The sequence below is a fragment of the Gadus chalcogrammus genome, chromosome 11 (genome assembly GCF_026213295.1).
Source record: "Gadus chalcogrammus isolate NIFS_2021 chromosome 11, NIFS_Gcha_1.0, whole genome shotgun sequence".
Taxonomy (NCBI): Eukaryota; Metazoa; Chordata; class Actinopteri; order Gadiformes; family Gadidae; genus Gadus; species Gadus chalcogrammus.
Window position 1 is genome coordinate 9,062,708 of NC_079422.1, and position 21,495 is coordinate 9,084,202.

The window sequence follows — 21,495 nt, forward strand, 5'->3', positions numbered from 1 at the left end:
TGAATCCCTATTTATATTAAAAAGCAACATTTAGACATTTTTGTATTTTTACCATTTAGCAGATGAGTTCACCCAAGAAAGACTAAAAGCTGATATTATTTGATCTAGTCACATGTCTCCCTCTAACTTTGACTACTGCCCGCTATAAATAAAATGGAAAGATACTATATCCTAAAGATCCTAAGTGATGAAGACTTGATTGACTGATGAAACTATGTGTTACCATGGTGAACTCTGTGATGACTGGGGGTGTTAAGGATCCATTCCAGGGGGCCCAGGTCCTTGATCACCTACAGAGAATCACCAACAGCTAAGCACCTACTGACATGCCTACTGACATGTACTGGTCTTAGTTCCTTTCAGAAAAGGGTTGGGAATATTCAGAATATACAATACAAGTACCATATTTATTCACAGAATAGTACCTGGAGCCAAGAACACAAACAAACACACACACACACCCACAAAAAAACACACACAACACACACACACACACACAACACACAACACACAACACACTCCCACAGTCCATGCAGACAATAATTGAAAAGGAGAAACTTTATCTTGAATTAAAAGTTTTTATATTTTTTCTATGTCCATATCTTTCTCAGATTCTGCGGTTGGAACGAGTCCGGGGCTTCAAAGTTGAAATAGAATGCCAATAAATTACATGACATCAAAAAAAGCAAAAAGGACCCCATAAAACAGGCATAAATTACATCACTTCAGAAGGAATTGTGACGACTTAAGGCCGATTTTCGCTAATAGTGCCCTTCAAGATGGAAGGCTTTTCCAGAACCATTTATTCCCTCTAACGATCACAGGGATTGTAAAAAGAATTACAAAAAAAACAGATTCTCCCAGTCACTTTCAAGGCGGAGTGGGAGCCAATGCTTCTGTTTGGAATATTTCATAAAACCTCATTATATTTTATTCAACGCAGGTTCCACTGAAGCCCGCGGTCGAGGAAGGAGAACAGTGGGTAAAATGGCTGCACAGGGAACAGAGTGAGAAAACCTCCTCCCTTGGAATGGCTTTATAACCACGGTTGGTCCCACAGTCCCAGACGCTAAACGCTTGGTAGTCAGACGCCTTCCACCACTGCCGTTCATACGGGTTAATTACACACATTACACATGTTTATGATGTTTGAAAGTGTTCGCAGGCTTGCAAGCCACACGTAATTCCGTAGTTTTTTTAACAATATACTATCTGGAATAAAGATGTAATGTAGAGTGTTAGTGTACGGCTAATACTATTACTACTCATCATTTCTAAAAATAATTATGACAATTTAATAATCATAATAATAAGTATTATTATTATAATCATTATTATTATAATAATAATAATTAGAATAAAACACATGAATACCAATAATAATGCGATTATTTGTCATAGCTTCGTAATATTAACCTGCCATATGTGACAGCAACTGGGTAGTAGGCAGTATCAAGTTTAGTTGGTGATTTTAAGTAATCTCATACAAACACACGCACACACACCCACGCACACAACCTACTCACCTCGGTGTGGATCCAGAACTGGTAGAGGAGATTGAATTCGATGTGGACGGCGAACACGGAAGGGGGAACGGCCAGTGCCATGGGCAGGTAGAACACCTGGGAAGGTTTGAACACACGCCAGAATGGTTGGAGAAATGGTCTGTTTACCAAACAAATTAAATGATTTTTTTTAAACACATTTTTGAACAGAAAATGCCATATCACTGACCTTAACATCAAATATTAATACAATTTAATTAAATAATTAAATAAAGCCAAATAATGAAACAACATTTACACTATTGAAATATAGAACATAAAACAATAAATTTAAAATAAAGATCTGATTATAAATGCAAAAAATGTAAAGGAGAAATTTGGCTATACAATCAACTGTAAATACAATTTTATGAAGAATATTTAGATGGTATTTAATATTTCACAACATACATTTCCATATGCTGGTGTGAGTATGGGCGTGAAGGTTCTACATAAAGAAAATATTACTCAAAGAAATGTTCTAAGGTGCCCAGTTAGAGAATATTTCCTCAGAATAATTTAATGTTGAACTTGCATTATAAATGATGCCTTATAAGTTATAAATGAATACTCATAGTTTTATCAATTTTTGCATTTAGTCAACAGCTTAATGAAGTCAAATAAAGAAATCACAGTCCATTAATATATAAACATAATTATTGTTATTATAAATAATTATTAATAAATGTTATTTTCTCATTTCAAGTAAAATAAGGGCATTTCAAAACACAATTCATAAAAGCCAGGGCTTTGGGAAAAAGTGTATCTTAAAATAAGAACAATTAAATAAAGAGGTGTTATCAGGTTCATCATCATGCACATGTATAGGGGCTCGCTGGTGAGGCTGGAACGATATTGGGTTGTTCAAAGTGGGAAAGCTGCCTCACAGCTGTGTGGGGTGCCGACCGTGGTCCACATGTGCGATCGCCACGGTCTCGGAACACATGGGACATACGGCTTTTGAACTGCCCGTGTGAAAATAGAACATGGTACGAGTCTGTCTATACTTGCTTTCTACCTTTACTGTTTATAGCGTGCCATGTAAAGTACATTTTTTCTGACAGTACTCGTCTCTCCCCTGTTTGTTTCTGTATCTCACTCACAAACTCGTGTCAAAATGCTTATCAGAATGCACTGATTTGATTGGCTGAGTAGCTTCACATGCAAAGCATTACAACGCATGCTATTGGTTTCTGAGATTCCTGGATGGCTAAACCAGTGCCGTAATGGCTAGGAAAGCTGCTCCAGTAAAACTAGAACCGCTCATTCAAAACGTAATTATTGTCAATAATCTGCCTTTTATACATCCGGGTCCGGATAGGAGTATGTTCGGGTGTGGACCCGGACCGTGGTCCGCCTATTAGTGACCTCTGCCCTATTGCATTGTGCAAGCTGCAGTGCTTTTTTTATTTCAGCAGCACCTGAACCTCGGCCAAGTGACATCATAGGTGCGAGGACCATTCATTCAGTGAATAGGAAATGTGTCTGACATCTGGATATGGGCCACTTCGAAGGATAGAGAGGAGAGGATAGAAGAGGAGAAAAGAGGAGAGGAGGGAAGAAGAGGAGAGGAGACGAAAAGAGGATAGAAGAGAAGAAAAAGCGAGAGAAGACAAGAGACGAGAAAACATGACGGGAGATCGGGGAAGTTAAGGGACGTGAGGGAGAAGGGGAGAAAACCCAGAGAACCAAGGTTGACCTTACCCATGAGAGAAAGTGATGAACCAGGGATTGTCGTAGCGCTGTGGACAGGTTGTAGTACTCTGAACTGTGGTGCACCTGGTGGGCTGCCCACATGAAGGACACCTCTATGGGAATGGATGACACACACACACACACACACACACACACACACACACACACACGCACACACACACACACACACAAGCGTTATTTAGTAACACAAAAAAAACAACCCATATGAGGTGTTTCTTTGGACTTCCATGATACTTGAGTTGGGATGTGGGGTTGTCCACATCTGAGGGACCTTTGTGATGTCACCAGGTGATTGAGCCAATCACTACGAAACATGCAAAATATTCATCAACTTTCTGTTTTCAATTAAAACTATTATGACGGAATCCAATTGGGGACCCTTTATCAAACCCCAGCATTCACTAACGTCCTAACCCAAAAAGGGTCATACGCAGGGTTTAAAAAAATGCTCACACGCGTCCAGCTGCCTCTCTCTCTCTCACGGACGCGACATGTGATATATCTCAGAAATCAAACCTACAGATGAGAAACCGGACTCCCCTGTCCCCGCCACGAGCAGCCATCTTGATCCCCCCGAACCCGAGCAGACCTATGGCTGTGCTCCTGGTGGAGGGAGGGGCTGACGTGTTATGCCTGGCCGGAGTGTTCAACTGCAGCTGGGTCCATGTACAGCACAGTGTCCCCACGCTCCAGTTTACATTCCTGGGCTGTGTTGTGATACTTGCTACATTAATATCAATGTTACACTTCATTTTGACATCCAACGGGAACACGCTTGTTGGGTTTCACTGCGTTTCTCCAGGCCCGTTTCCGGACCACCCTGCGCTGCAATCGGCACCTTTACGTGCACGCCCCTTGCCTCACGTGCACGTTGACTCTTTCAGGCGCCATGGCTGTAGAAAAAACAGTAACCTTCAAACATGGCTTAACCATGTTAACCTCCTATAGGTCATCTGCAGTCAAATATGAGGGACAGAAAGGTTCTGAACACTCATGGTTCAGTGTGATAGCTTAGGGCGGTGTCAAGGTTAGCGACGGTTTTTGAAACATCAACCAGATAAATGCCTTGAGATGCGTTTAAACCCCGGGTGCAATTCACTCCATCGTCTTCTGACAGTGAAAGCACCCTTGCGATTTCAGGTAGGGGAGGAGCCTTGCGCACAACCTTGTGGTAGTTGCTGCGGGTCCCTCTTCAAAGTTGAAAATATTTTCCACAAGCCACAGTGTTTTGAGCCATAACTGACAGTTTTTTAAACTTGTTGTGCTCGAGAACACAGCCAGGCCCTAGGGACTGTGATACTGCGTATCAAGTGAACACACATTTGAATGTCAGATGCAATGTTAGACTCTGCGGCTGTCACTTAACATTAACTGGATACTTTACCCTCGTTAAAGGGTAAAGTATCCCCTTATTTGTTTTAAAAAGTGTTAAATAGCTCAATATTCTGACAGCCATCACTGATAAAGAGTGATTGGTCAGTAACATGGGTCCTCCAGTCCCTCTCCACTTTTCTGGTATCCTGTTCCCTCTTTATCCAATCAGGAGAAACAACTCCGCAAAGGGGCGGTCCTTTCTGTGTGTTCGCAGGAAGGCAGCAGGATTTCAGTGTTGACTGGCAAAGGCGGAACAGGCAAAACTACTGATTCCAGTGCTCGTAAGAAAGGTTTACACGACCAAACCAAACCATCAACTTATTCAGCATGACCAGATATTGAGGCCTCAAGGTAAAATAAATAAATAAATGGTTGTCATGTTTGTTTGCTGATAAAGTCTCTGCATGGCTCTAACAGTTGCATGTCAATACAGACATCCACTCGCACATAAACACGCTTAGATATGCTTTTTTGTTCATCCAACTGTATGTTGAATGAACGTAATGTTAAAAAATATATATATGATATATATACATAGATACCAATAAACCCATAAAATCACAGAAACACAAGTTTAGCCAGCTTCAAGCTAGCTTCAAGCTAGCTTCAAGCTAGCTCCGGGATGGCTCTGTTGTTAATATTTTTTACTCTTTTGAGTGAATATTCAAAAGTCACATCTATAACACGCACGCTTGCTAGCTGCACAGCCGATGAATTAACCTGTGAATTCTGTCGAGAAGGATGGTCGTAAAAGCCATCGGGCTGGGGGGACGGAGAGGGGTGGTTGAGTGGAGAGGGTGAGGAGGAGGTGGTGGGGCAGAGGCACCTGAGCAAACACACACGCCGGCGAGAGCGAGAGTGTGCGAGAGGCGAGGTGTGGGCATAGTGGCGTGTGTCTATCAGCGGCAGAGAGTGCTGACACACCCCGTCGGTCAGTGGAGCGGCCAATACCAACCGACGAGCTGCGCTGAAGGTGGAGCACCGCAAGGACACAAACTTTGAACTGATGCTTAGAAAAAATACAAAAAGTACAGCTTCTGTCGAGAACTCCACACCTCACTTACTTACTTCACTGGGTTATCGTCTTGTTTCAGCTGGTGTGAGTCAGCAGCCGTCCCAGAGAAGGGTATTTCTCGGTTGGAGGCAATTCGGTTCAAGGTGGTGTATTTTGAAAGCGAGAAGGCAGTTAAATGACGTTTGGGTTGTTCTTGTTTCCAACTTTCTTTGCCCTCCTGACCCGACTGACAGAAGCTTGCGACTAAGATGTCAGTGACCCGCGAGGTTAAGGCAACCGGAACAGAAGAATAAGAGGACAGAAGAGTTGAGAGCAGTTGTTTCGCTCATGCACATTTTATGATATGACTTCAACAGTTGATTTAGTTTATGGCTTTATGTGTCACATCCCAGGCCAGGTTAACAGGCTTTTTACCAAAGGTGGGGCTGGCTGTTTGACCTGCTTTCACAGGGGCCTCCCTCCAAAGGCCACGTGTGTTTAGCCTACAGATCAGGGTGAGTCTCTATATAACAGATAACAAGTATAACCACGGTTATACAGGAGAGTATAGCTGCTAACGTGTTAGCGTGTCAGACGTTAAATAAACAGCGGTATTCCTATTGGAGCTGCACACCAGAGAAGCTCTGAGAGTCCTGTCTCATAAACCACAGCGAGACGGAAGATTAATACAAACGGCCACGCTATGGGAGACGGTCGGTAACACAACAGAAAAACTGAAGAATCCCCTCTTTGTCTGATTCCAACAACCCGAGTCCCAACCTCCTCCTCCTCCTCCTCCTCCTCCTCCTCCTCTCTCTCCCCTCTCCTTACTGGAGACCTCCTGCCTCCCTCGGTCCAGGAGTGAGGGGTCTTAAGATTGATGCGGCTTGTCACCGATGGGAAGTTTGAGCCGCCAGGCTTCGCTGCAAGCCAACGTCCCCGGGCCTTGAGGCACCACGGGACGCTGCATAGTTTGGCACGGCCTTCCCCGCAGGGAGACCCCGTTAATGGTGAGAACCAATGCCACAGAGTCCATGGTTCTTTTTTGTTTTAAATCCTCCCCCACCGTCATGCTTAAGAAACATCAGAGGAGCGCTCCAACATTGCCTCTGGTGGGCGCCAGTACCACCAGTCTCGCGTCAATCCACTTTCTCAGCCTTAGCTTTACGCTAACACGTCAACGTTGATGTTATTCCGCTAACCAAAATGTATTTTTTTCGGGTGGCGAGAAAAGTGAGAAATTGTATTGAGTTAGACACTGGCTCAACCTATTAAAGTCCATTCTAAACATGTCAAGGGTTTGATTTCATACTTCTTTAGCTTGTCTTAAATGTAAAGAAAACCTCCCTGTAACCTGCGGTGTGGTTCTCTAAATTGCAAGGATTATCAAGTCAAACATGTAATTATTTGGAGGAAAAATGACCGGACACAAAATCGAAAATCCCCCAAATAAAATGACACTAAACTGACAAATACCTAAACTATCCGAGTTGTACTGCACATGGAAATTGGAAGTAAGTAGGGGAACAAAAAATAAAAAGACTCCATTTGACCACTCAACCCTTTTAAATATCCACCTGATGAAATGATTTTCCAAGATTATCAATCAGGCGCCCAAATCACCACCCTCGGTGACAAACCCCTGGCGCTGGAGGAGCGCGGCCCTTGAAGTGGAGCCCTGCGAGTGGTGGAATGCCTTGTCAATCGCCCGGGTAATGGGGTGTGAACAGCTCTCCAGTGTTTGGATTGGCAGGGGCTTGGAGCCCGTGCCAACTCAAACACAGAGGGCCGTGCTGGGGCCGGGGCGGCGGCCAACACTCCCCCAGCTCGGCTGCTATGTACTTCATGCTGTCCACACACACACACACACACACACACACTGCAGACACTCCTCTCCAAACACTCAGCAGAGCCCGCGCACCACACAGGGCCCCGACACTGCAGGGTCCGCGCGACCGCTGGGGGACAGACTCACTTCTAATGTCAATAAACAACAAAATACTAATAATTAAAGGCTGTTTTTTTTTATTTGTATTACTTATTCATTGGTTGCTGAGTTTTGAATGAGCTTTTATTTTTATTATTTTTTGAATGTTTGACTGTACTGCGTTGATTATATTGATATTTTCTACATCAAATTACTTGATATATTATTGCTAGTATTCTTTCGATTAAAATTGTTGCTTTATTTCCTATTTTATTGAAGGCAGGTTGAATGGAGTTGGAGCGATGGCTGACGACAGTGAATCATCACAGAGATCGGCAGAGCCAGATCCAATCAACCACCAATCACAATCCCTCAAAAACGACTTGCTGCACTCCAGTTCATTCTTGTGTGTATTGACTCTTCAAACATTCCTCTTAATGGAAGCTTATTTGTATTGCGGCAGACATACACATGCACATCCTCACACATTCTCACGCAAACACACACAGACGCACACACACGTGCACACACACACACCCAGTGTAGAGACAACACCCCGGGGCCCCTGGCCCCTCCATCAGCGTGTGGTCGGGCCCCGGCGCTGCAGAAGTGGAAATGGGCTTGTCTGTCACGCATGTTGATAGAAGGAAGCACGTTTATGAAGCACACTCGTGCGGTACCAACGCACACGCGCTCATAGGTTGGCAGTGCGCACACACAGACACACACACACACACACACACACACACACACACACACACACACACACACACACACACACACACAAACACACACACACACTTGCATACCTACCTACCACATATATACACACAAAGTCCACAAAAGGCTACGCTCTTCCTCTTTCTGATAATATTTTGAGTGGGGCTACCTGCAATATTCTTTATGAATATGCTATACCATGTGAAAAACACACACTTACACACACACACACACACACACACACACACACACACACACACACACACACTGTGGGTTGACCTGCGGACCACCATTCATATTATCCCTGACTCCCGGAGGAGAGTTCAGCTGCTCAGTCCTCTTGGCTCACTGCCCTCCTCTCCCCCACATCCTGACCCAGACCCTCAGACACAACAGTACCAACCGGTGGTCACCCTGCGGGGGGGGGGGGGGGGGGGGGGGAGTCAGCCCGCCAGGTCAGTCCCAGGAACTCCCAGGTCAATGAGAAGATTTATTAGGAGGCCTCGCGGGCCACTACAGGATAACACCAACCTCAACAAACCCACCTCTACAAGGATAAACCAGGATAACACTCACCTCAACCCACCCCTGCAAGGTGCTTCCCGTATAAATTATACATTCAGGAGGAGGAAAGGAGGAGGAGGAGGAGGAGGAGGAGAAGAAGGAGGAGGAGGAGGAAGAGGAGGAGGAGGAGGAGGAAGAGAAAGAAGAGAAGAATCAACCTGTTACATCTATTTTCATCAACTGTCATAGAAATTGTAGGAGCGTGGACGCACTGACCAAACAACCACAGAACAAGCGCTGCACACACACACACACACACACACACACACACACACACACACACACACACACACACACACACACACACACACACACACACACACACACACACACACACACACACACACAAACACACACAGACACACACACACACACACACACACACACACACACAGAAGCTTAACCCTCTCTCGGATGTGGATATCAAAGAAAGTGTGCCCAGAGGTAGCTCCACACATCCACACACACTTATGGTGTGTCATAGCGCACAAATGTGTGCTATGATGATCGTCCCTTAATCACATGCCCATTGTCAAAGTTCTTCACAGACCTACATCCTACAACACACCCTCACCACAATCCCTCTAAGGGCCAGGGATACAGGGTGGCAACCGGCTGATATCGAGGCCAGCTGGTTTTGAATACCGTTCAAACATGACTTCAACAAGCCTTTAAGATATACTGTGGCCGGGTGGACATTGGTTGGTAAGAAACGATCTCACATTTCGTTGGAAACTCAGTAAAGTAAGGTAACTGCATGATTATTAATCATCAGTAGAAGACACTTTTACTATCTTCAGCATCTCAGTCATTTTGTCTCATAGTACCGGCTACCAGGATTAAAAACGACAAGCAGCAGCACCACCTGAGTTCCCACACAAAGGTTACTTTAACATGAACTACACACCCACAAAGAAATGTGTGTGTGTGTGTGTGTGTGTGTGTATCATTGGATGAATGAATGACGTCGGCACCCACACAACATGACGCCTGCGCCTGATTGCATACAGGAATCCACGTGCACCTCACACGCAGCATGTTGCATGTGAGGTGCATCATTACACTATCACTACAAGTAATACTTAAGTTACGTGCGGCCGGGTGTTCGTAGAACGAAGTGTGTTTTGTTTTACAAGAGGAATCAATATTAGTATTATTTTGTCAAACACATGCCTCTGGTGATAAGTCAACAGGTGGGCCTTTGGAAAATTAATTAAAGCATTTGTCCAGTGTGCTAACCCCCTAGGTTAATTTTTGACTATATCTATGTCCAGTTGGCTGTATCTTCACTTTTTCCAACACAAGGAAAAGCATACAAGCTGCCTTGGCTAGCTCATTTTTTACAAAAGTGCTCACAAACCAAAAATCCACAGGTTTGTATTCTGTGATTACACGCCACTGACATGCTCACAGATTCAGACTTCTGAGTGCATGGCGACATTCAGGCTAGACGGGAGGGTAAGTGCAGGAGGGGGCGGTTCTTACCTCAGTGGAACGCAGCCTAAGCACTTAATTCTGAATACAAATTTAGTTCTCAGCTCCCGGCTGTATAAATGTATATCGTAGCAAGTTAGCCTCTAAGTCCATGAGCATGCACAGGGGATTACAAATTCAGAATATAAACTGGTTAGTTTGTGGGCAGTATTGGAGAAAACGATCAGGACAGGGCAGTTTGTATGCATAACTTGTGTCTGACAAAACAAACATACGGACAAGATAAGATGAGTACAAGATACAGATGGGAGCTTGTAACCACTGAATGGAATAGAACGAATTTTAAAGGCTTGGTAACTGTCCATGATAACTGATAACCCTAACCCTAAATAAATAGACTATACGCTATTCAAACCAAATCGTCATCTTAGATAAAACCTTCACAAAAAGTAAAAATTGTGTAACCCTAAAACCAAACTTGGGCAGCAGCCAAAAATGACTGATTGATGATAACATATACAGTAACAGAGGATAACAAAGCCTAGAATACTTCCCTTGATTATGTGCAAACAATTTGAATGAGGCCAAAGAAATTGGAGCATTTACTACGGAATGTGCATCACTTTATTATCTGTGATAATTTTGGCAGTAACTAAAATAGCTATATTAATAGTAGTCACTTCTGTTTAGAGGTAAATGTGTAGATCCTATTCATTTGATTTATGTGTTAAAAACACTCTTCTCTAGGAATTTAATCCAAAAAATATTTGTATAGTTATCATTACATTCAGAGTTCTAAATTAGTTTTGTGTTCCCTCTACAGTTACACATTATGTTTGATCCATCATCGGTAGGCTGATGAAGTACGATATACTTAGTAAGATAAGTATAAACAAAAACATTCAAAAGGATTCTATCAAAGAAGGTCTAGACGCACCAACAGAGGAATGCTAGTGGTGTTCGCGCTGCGCAAGGCCCACATCATACAACAGCCCCAACCCTAAAGCTCTCAAAAGAGCCAGGTCGGACACCCGAATCCAAAGAGAAGAGACGCTGAAAAGGAACACAGAAGAGGGATCCCTCGATCCCGGGACAGTGCAATAGATAAAAAAATAAAATAAAATGTGACCCTGCAGATCCATTAAGATTGTCCTCCTGGCTCATAGCCGCAATGAGCTGGGAGAGGCCCACCAGCTGCTTCTACAACTAGCTTCTTTCTGCTTGTTTGTTTGTGGAAAGCGTGCCGGATCACTGGCGTACCATCGCTCTGAATCCGATTAAAGATCCTTCCAGGCCCTGATCCAAAGTGCAGGTCCAATTGGGCATACTAAAATGTAAATGTGGAGTCCAATCCAAAGCTCCTGAAAGACTGCCAGGCTGACTTTCCCCTTACTTTGTTCCCATTATATATATATATATATATATATATATATGTGAAAAGCCTGGGGCTGCCCAGAATAGTGATGTCTTCTCAATAAAGATGGCATCAGCAGAGACAAATGGCAGTTTTTCAAACCACTTTCCACTCAATTAAGACAAGAAGTCCTTTCAAGTAGAACACACGGGAAGGGAGCTCTTTGGAGGAATAAAGTCATAAAGTGGTTCAGATCGAAAATGGTATTTTAGAGTCCAGCTTATAGAGGCTCTCCTATTTCCCAACAGAGGGTGACACTTCTGGCCTCTTGTACTGCCCTCTATTGAACAAAATGTTCCCTTTTTTAATATGCATTGTGCAGATTTATAGCACAGATTTTTAGAGCACACTGGAACTATAGAAAGTATCCTTTAAGTGATCTATTAAGGCCCCAATTGGCCAACCTGTAAGGAAGATATATTTTCAGATATATGTGCGTGGACCTTGTAAAACAAGGGGGAGTCCCTGAAAGCAAATCCAGCAAGAGTCGTATCATTACACGACAGAAAATCCTTTCTCACTAAAGTCCGCCCGGAGCTCCACCACCGCCACCATCGGCCTTCTCCAGAACCGAAGCACGTCTCAGACCAGACGGGGGCGACCCCAGACGACTTGGCCTGAGCCCCGCTTCACGTGTCAGTTCAGGTTCCTGGTAAACCGAGATGACCTCACCCCAGCGTCGGGGAGCGTCTGGTGAGCAGCGCGGGACCGTGCCTGGCCCGAGGGCTGTGGTCAGCGGGCGGCTTTCCTTTGGTAACAAGGGAGAAAAAGCTTACATCCACAGCGAGCTCCTTGCGGCCTCCCGGCACAAAACCATTATCTGGAACCCCACAATGTTCCATAATAACTAGCCTGCCGTGCAGCGGCAAGGGAACGTAGGAGCCGGAAAAAAAAGGATTTTGAGAATGGATTTCAAACGCATTTCAGAACGGTGGTTCAAAAATAAAATTGAGACCGTCTCGGCGAAAAGAGCCGATATATGAAAAGGCCACGACATGTTGGACGCCTTGTAGAACAAATGCCAGCCGCATGCTTTGAGGCATGTATCATTTACTTTGGATTGGACATAATGCGATTCAACAGAATCAGACGGCAGTTTGGCTTTTGTATTTAACCAATTCAGTTCCAACACAGCCGAGCAGCCCCATGGAGCGCATTAGGGTCTGACAGGTCATTAAGCGATGCTTAAACAGCACATCCTTCAGGATAATGACAAAGTCTGGACGTTTCTTAATGTGCTGTATTACCTTCGAGGAAAGACAATCTTTAAGCCGAGGTATGCCGGGTAATTTTCCGTCACAAAGTACGACGGTTGGCTCTGGGCCTTTCTAAAACAGCCTCTGTTTATCCAGATTTGAGCATCAACACCGAGCACAGCGGGCATTGGACCAGAACCATTTGGACGGTATGTGTGAAGTCAAATGAAGGCAGAGCCCAAAACGAGCATTGCTCCAAAGCAGGCAAATAAATACTCTTCAGCCCCCCCTCCCTGGTAAAGCATGTGTGTCTTGCAGGCCTCTGCCTCACACATCAACAAATCAACAGCGATTCAAAGAGAAGGAAGCAGGGATTCAGCCCACAGTGCTTAAAAACAAATCGAGCTGGAGCTGAGCCAGCGTTGTCTTGTTCCCTTTTGTTACGTCCATTTATCTTTTGTCGGGGTGGGAGGAGAGGTATAGGTAGTGGGAGAAGCTTAAAGAAGACCTATCAGTATTTACAGGCCATGGATCTGACAGACCCCGGGACTGGGAGCCCTCCCCCCCCACCCCCCCCCCCCCCCCCCCCCCCCCCCCCCCTCCCGCACAGAACTCTGGGGACACAGCTCAACATCTGCACAGTACCAAAGCAGCTGGATGTAACTCAGGAATAATTGCTTCCTGCAGAAAAATATGATGTGTGCGCTCTCCTCACAGGTCCTGCTGCCTGCGAGGGGGACAAGCGTCCCCCAAGGTCCCAGCGTCATTCGTCACGCGCTCTTTGTACTCGTGGTTGATTTAGCCCTACGACGGTAGAGCGCCAAGCGTTCAGGGATTCTCTGTACGTTAGCTACCTATTAAGGAAGGGATTTTTATCGACGATATCTTAGTATTCGATCAACGGTACAAGCAGGGGTTGTGTAAAAAGATATTTCCTGGAGCTCTTTGTTGAACACACGTTGAACAAATTGCTGGCTTGGCCGAATCCTCAGTGACAGACAAGGAGGGAAATGAGAGGAGATTGTGTTCTTCATGTATGTGTTTGTCCATACGTACGGCCTGTCGGTTAGAGTTTGGGAAACTTTCTGAGATGTTGAATCGACAACAACAGGGAAATTAGCCCAAAGTCCAATCCTCTTATGCACTTCCAATTCTTAAATATATAGCCAGAAATTTTAGACATTATAACAATAATGGACAGCTCCTAGGGCCTGCACATTGTTCAGCCACTGTTAACAAACACAATATGCAATATGGTGTGATGTATATAATACGATGACCGCGTCAATCCCGGGAACGTGCTAAAACGCCATTTTAACTGCCCGTCTTTAAATGTTAATAAAGAGAGGAAGAAGTTGACAGAAACATCCTCTCCTTCCTCTACTTGTGTCGCAGAGATTTCTCATCTGACAGAACCCTGTAGGTCGGCCGTCCTCGCCTGCCCCGGTCCGCTGCATGGCGTCAGCGTGAGTGCGTTCGTCCAGTTTCCACTCTGCTGCTCGTATATGTTCTGCCGTCATCTTTTGATCCTCACTTGTGTGTTTTACAGGCAATTTTGTGGAGAGATCACCACTCTAACATTCACGTACCGGAAAATCTGTGTCCACAACGGGCCGTGTTATATCCGAATATGCGTTGTGTTGAACCGGGTTATAGCGCGGTTCAAGTGTATATATATATATTAGAGCTGTCAAGCGATTAAAATATTTAATCGTGATTAATCGCATTAATGTCATAGTTAACTCACGATTAATCGCAAATTATTTTTCTATGCTAAATATCCCTTGATTTTTTTGGCCCATAATTCTTCTCATTTTAATTCTCTTATCAACATGGTGAAGTGCATCGGCTTGCCTTGTGCAAATTATTTTTTATTGATAACAACATTGGTATATACTGATCAATACAGGACGATAAAAAAAGAAGAATCTATAGTGCAATTAAACGATTGCTTTGAACAAATGTCATTTGAACATAGCAGTCAGGCTACTGCTTCTTTGTTTTGAGCCAAAGATTATTATTTATTTATTTTTAAATAAAATAATTGCGTTAATCACATGAAAACAACTACAGGCTCAAACACGCAGTTGTTCACCTGTTTAGTATGAACAGAAGGTTGCTCAGATGGGTTCCAGCTAAAAAATATGCCTGTGGTAGCTTGCTACATGCAAAGGGTGATTGCATAACAGGTTAATGTGTGAGAGAGCAGACTTTGTTTAATGCTCACTGTGGAATAAGGTAATGCACAGGTGCAGATTGCTTCAACAATGAGAGTGAAGCGTGCTTTTTTGCTTTTTATTCTGAACATAAAAGTTTGTAAAACGAAAAGTACCATGGGAGGAGCGGTGGACCCAGTAGTAGCCAAAGTCTACGGCCAGGAAGGCCAGCCACCAGGTCCAGGGAGAGTCCCAGGGCAGCACCACCATGCGGAAGTGGTTCCACACGAAGATGTAGGTCGTCAGCTCCAAGCCCCTCATGAACAACCTGAAACATCATGACATTCAACGCTGTATTTCGGGATATTTCAAACTCTCTGCTTCTAATACCCTGTATCTAACAGCCTATTTTCTTTCTGTATAGGTGCAGTCTGTATGATCTGGTGTCATCTCGCGGTGAGACAGCAGGTTGCAGATCAGTTGTAATCTGCAACCCCACCGGCAAAGCTGGATGCTGTTTTTATGTTTATATCTTATCTTATCTTGCTGGACATGAGTTGCCAATTCTACAAGACAACTTTCCTGTGAACGTTCACCTGGGCAACGTTACACCTCTAACCTCAGGTTATCGTCTGAAGCCTCATAAACGGTTATGAAACAGTTGTGAAACTGTGCACCAGGGATTAAGCGTGTATAAAGTACAGATAGCGTGTTTGTTTTTTTCAATGTATCTTCTCCCGAGCAGCACTATGGACCATCAACCATTATCAATCACCTGTCTACCATTTCTATTTGTTTTATGATTACAACAAATAAATCAACAAACATGTAATATGGACTATATTGTTACAAATTAATTCAATGAAACCTTGCATCTATAAACCTCTGCCTTATCACTTCTTGCTTATCTTATATTGGGTTGAGGGATATATAGATCTAAATTTAGTTCTGCATCTTAAAGCTTATTTGTTAATGCTTATGTTGATTCAGTGTAAAAGTATGACGTTAAAGCTGTATAATCGAGTCTCTCCTAGCCGCCTCTGTGTAGTGGACTCACGATGGCAGCCGGGAGATTATTCCGGCGAATATAGACGTGATGCCGTCACTGATGGAGCCGATGGGCTTTCCCGTCTTGATCCATCCCACCACCAGCTCCAGCAGTATCAGGGTGATGAAGAATGGGGAGGCCTGGACGCACACACACACACACACACACACACACACACACACACACACACACACACACACACACACACACACACACACACACACACACACACACACACACACACACACACACACACACAAACACACACACACACACACACACACACACACACACACACACACACACACACACACACACACACACAGGGACAAAAGGACACAAGAAAACACACACACACACACACACACACACACACACACACACACACACACACACACACACACACACAGGGACAAAAGGACACAAGAAAACACACACACACACACACACACACACACACACACACACACACACACACACAAGGACAAAAGGACACAAGAAAACACACACACACACACACACACACACACACACACACAGGGACAAAAGGACACAAGAAAACACACACACACACACACACACACACACACACACACACACACACACACACACACACACACACACAGGGAGACACCCACACACGGACACACAAACACACACATACACACACACACACACACACACACACACACATGCACACACATCAAAACAAACACACACAAACACACACAAAAACACACACAAAACACACACTTGGATTATTACTTCATGTAGTTAGAAAAACAGTTATAACGTAACATAACATTTTAAGGAGGGCTGTTGCCCAACATTGTGTTTGGAACGTGAACTGAGGATATTCTGCTAAGATAGCAAGGCTACCCTCCTCTGCACATTGTTATGCAGGGAGGACTAGAGGAGAGTTTCTGTCTGACTTGTCTGTTCTTCCTGTACCTGCAACATAATAGCACTGGAGTAAGCAACACTTTAACTTGACAGCCATGTTCCCCTCCAGTGACAAATCTCAGCCTGAGGGCCGCTGTCTCACCTTGTTCCACAGGCAGGACTTGCCTATGAACCACAAAAAGTCACATTTGGTGGTTCAGCCCAGGGGTCTTTCTGTCATTCAAACTAAACATTAAACAACCAAATGCTTTAATCAATGTAAAAGGAAAGAGATCCGTTTGGTCCACTTCATTCCATTCCATTTTATTTTCTTCTCCTCGCATCCAATAACCACAGACCCGGCGACAGGCCTCTTTATATTACCACAGGCCTCTATATACTAGGGGTGGGAATCTCTTGGCACCTCACGATTCTATTCGATTCCGATTATGAGGTCAACGATTTGATTCTTAAACGATTATTGATGCATCTCCATGCAACAGATTTCTTTATGTACATTTCCATGCGTGATTTTCAAAAATATATATATACATCTGAGATTGTTATTCAGTTTGCTAGTCACTTCCTACTTTTGTGATGATCATTAAAGACATCAACAGATGAATTAATTTTATCAGAGAAAAAGCTTTTGTCACAAATATGACTTTCTTTTCTATGTCATTAAAGAAAAAGCTGCTCTTGAATTAATAGGATTTCTTGTGTCTGGCTGTGGGTTTGCTTGCATGCTATGCGTAGGCTGAATCGCAATCGTGTCAAGACAAATCAGATTGGCCATGGCCAACACACTGAAGATAAATAAAATAATTTTAAAGTCACTAAAATTATCCCTCTCTGGTGAACAGAATGTTGCAGCAGGCAGAAAAAATAAAATAGATAGATACTGTATATATATTTTTTATTAAATTCCGACTATTAATTTATCTGCATCGAGACGGAATCGTTCTAGAGATAATCGCGATGCATCGAAGAATCAATTATTTTTCCCACCCCTACTATATACTAAGATATAGAGGTTGTTTGGGTATGCATGGAAGCCATTAGCCAGGAATGGTCTTAGCAAGGCAAGGTCATGGTGTTGACCTGCATGAGTGTTGGGCCTGCTTGACTGGTCTTCCGATGACGGAGGCCCTGTGACTCAGGCCCTCTCAAGACCCCCTACGGTTTATGGACTGCATGTCTGCAGGTGTGTAGAGAGAGAGGGAGAAAGGGTGTGCGTGTGTCCGCGTCAGTTTATACCAATGTCAATGAGTGCAGATGTGTGTGTGTGTGTGTGTGTGTGTGCGTGCGTGTGTGTGTGTGTGGGTGCCCCATTTACGTGCATGGACATATCAAGCTGTTGGCTGCTGCATGTGGATATGAAGTGCACATATGGTTGCATGCAGGTGTTATGATACGTGTGTGTGTGTGTGCGTGTGTTTTTGTGTGCGTGCGTGTGTCTCGGGAGTGAATATACAAGCCGAGGCAGACCGCCACAAGGGATCCACGATCACACGCAAAGCCCCAACATCTGGCCACAGCGGTGGAAGGCGCAGCTAACAAACGAGTGGTGAGCGCCGTCTCTCTCCCTGCTGAAGCCTCCGAGGGAGATATTATCAAGCTGAGCGCAGGTCTCAGGCCTGCCCTCTGCTCCCATCCTGTCTCCTGGATACTTTTAGCTCCCCAAACCCACACTCTTGAGTTTTTAGTTTGTTTTTTATTAAGAGAAAGGTGTTTGACTTTTGTTGATAGAGTTTATCACTTTTTTCATCCGTATGTGTCTGTGTACTTATTTTTTTATAACAAATGGATTAACACTCTTGGCCTGCTTCTTTGTTTTTTGCTTGGTTTAAACAATACAATACATTATTCTTGCCTTGTATTTTGTTTCAATTGTATCTACAACCCAATGAATCACAGAACACACAAGGTCAGTATAATCTGTGACGTAGGCCTATTGGATCAAAATAATCTATGATCTCCAATATGTATTAAAAACAATGAACCCCGAGTCCAGCATGTGCCTACTTAGAGCTCGCTGCGGAGAGTTTCTAGTGGCACCGAGGCCGTAGTGTCCTTTCTCCTGGCCCGGGACTTCTCCTGGCCCGGGACACATTAAATAAATGGCATTTGTTGACCAGATGTCCTGTGTTTTTTCCAAAACGTTTTTATAGGGTCACGGATGAGTGATGTAAGCTGAAAATATGCGCCCTCACAATGCACTTTATCATGCTGTCAGAGAAACTGTTATCATTGTATACAAATCATTGAACAGATGACAACCATGGCGAATGTAAAAACTTGCTTCACTGAGTTCAGCAAAGCCTTTTTGCGGTGAGACTCCCCGCCCAAAAACAATTCAATGGCCGCGGTTCCAGACAACAGTCCTAGGTCGAGGTAAGATATAATCATATGTAATGGGTTATGTAATGAAGCCCAGTGTCCTTTCCTAACCTCTTTTCCTTGACATCGATGGAAAAGGCCATTAGGTCAAGGGAAGATGTGAAGTAAATCCATAAGGACTCAGGAGAAGAGAACCAAGGTGCAGGGAGAACCTACACTAGACTACGTCACTATACCGAACCCCGGTCGTGATGGCCGCGGGTCTGACGTGATGAGACTGCAACGTACCCACACTTAAAAGCGCCTCTTAGATACCTCGTAGGCGTGTGTCCGAACAGCGCTGTTCCACGCAGGCTAAATAAACGTTGGAAACTAGGTGAAAAATGATACTTTATTAGTTGGAAATTAACTTAAAAAAGGAATATAGACTACCAGTCACCAAAAGAAAACAAAACAGTTGGTCAAAACCATGGTCGTTCACGCTCCTTCGGATTGACATAGAAGTATGATGCTGAGAGTCAGTCATGTTTAATTCTTTTTTTTTTCATGAATAGAAGAATTGTGCGTCGGACTCGTTTGCAAAGTTAGTGCCGCAAGGCGTTAGCCTTGACAGCAGTAACGCATTGTTGGACAGCATTATCCTCGGTGATGGATGGTCCAACGTGACCTCTGTGATTATGTCCTATATTTTTTAAGAAAATGTTATAAGAAATTATGTATAAATAAATACATTATATATATATATCAGATGGTCACCGTCAGGGCCATCTTGGCTATCAGAGAGTGCCTATATATTCTGGATATTCAAATTGTATTTTATTAATTCATTATTTTACAATGAACATCTAAACAAAACGTTTCTGAAGAAATAAACCCTTCAAAAGCTATACTAAAGCATGTGTAAGAAAGGATGCGTTGAAGCACCTTGCGTTAGCATGAAGAAAGTTGGACTAGCTCATATCACGGTTGCCCCAGAGCTACTTCGGAGTCAGAAAGGTTCCTATCCGGCCGCAGCCCTACACTAACCCGCTCTGATGAGGGAAAACACACGCGATCTCCAGCTTCCCTCTGCACGCCAGTAGCCTACCGCCAGAAAGCACCGCACATATAGTAGGCTACACATGTGGTTTCATTACTTTTATACAACGTTAAGACCAGGGTCTGTTTGCTTGTGTCATGTTCTACTTCCTTTTCAAATAAACAGATTTTTAATTGCCAACTGGACACATGTTTTGACGTTGATAGGCTTCTTACCAGCCAGCTCCCAGTGTACCAGTGGTCCAACCAGTAAGACTTGGGGACCCTTTGGGTCTACCTGTGGTCCGCCCCGTGAGACGTGAGGACCTTTGGGTCTACCTGTAGACCCTTTCGGTGAAGGTGTCGCGGTAGCTTTTTTTTTTTTTAAAACCAGTGCACTCTTTCAATGGGCTAACAGAGCTGCAGAGCCCAGATTGGGCCGTTGTGCTGTGTTGTGGTGGTCTACCCACCTGGCTCGTGTACTTCGGGACCTCCTCGACATGTTGGAAAGATGACTCGTTAGGTGTGACCATGTAAAACATAGAACGGAGGCCCGCCATGGAGATGTCCTTCATCTCTTCCATTGCCCCAGCCACTGCGCCTTTTCCTGCACTTTGGGTCCAGCAAAAGGTCAGGTGAACTAAAAAAACTATTCAAGGGAATCACAGGATCTTATCCAGTTGTCGTTTCACTGCAGCAGTGCAGTCAAAACTGGTGCTAAATTAAGACGCACAGGAAAGCGATCCTATAATAACGACTGCATAACACACGAGCGACAATTCAGGAGCCAAGACACTTAACTTGTTGGTATTAGGGGGAAGTTCTAGAGCTGTCATCACGACGGACAATCACACCTTTCTCCTTTTCTCTCGCGAGATTATAGTTCGTAAGTCTGGCAAACAAGGTGCACTACAACATTAACAGTGTAAATGTGTGTGTAGTATAAATAAAAGTTTACACTGTAGAAACAGTTTGATAAATGTCTGTCTATGAGTGACTGCTGTTTAACCGAAACAGACATATCGGGACATAAGAGATTTAAGTGGACTAATGTGAGCACCTTTCAGAGAAGGGGGGCCGGGGGTCTCCTGCAAATTAGAATGCGTAATCACTGCGTGGTGAAACTGGATACCGAGCCGCAGAATTATTTTCAACTTCAAATTTGTAAC

The 21,495-nt window shown here is 44.0% G+C and overlaps 1 protein-coding gene across 1 annotated transcript in view; it reads right to left on the reverse strand.

Moving 5' to 3' along the window:
- agmo (alkylglycerol monooxygenase) overlaps nucleotides 1-20,910 on the reverse strand; it is a 42,211-nt gene extending 21,301 nt beyond the window's left edge. Inside the window, exons 1-6 of the mRNA XM_056602178.1 lie at nucleotides 20,797-20,910; nucleotides 16,097-16,227; nucleotides 15,216-15,367; nucleotides 3,249-3,352; nucleotides 1,527-1,622; nucleotides 224-290 (exon numbers count right to left, since the gene is read on the reverse strand). Coding sequence (XP_056458153.1) covers nucleotides 224-290; nucleotides 1,527-1,622; nucleotides 3,249-3,352; nucleotides 15,216-15,367; nucleotides 16,097-16,227; nucleotides 20,797-20,910 — 664 coding nt within the window. The remainder of the gene's footprint in view (nucleotides 1-223; nucleotides 291-1,526; nucleotides 1,623-3,248; nucleotides 3,353-15,215; nucleotides 15,368-16,096; nucleotides 16,228-20,796) is intronic.
- Between the last annotated feature and the right edge of the window lie 585 nt (nucleotides 20,911-21,495).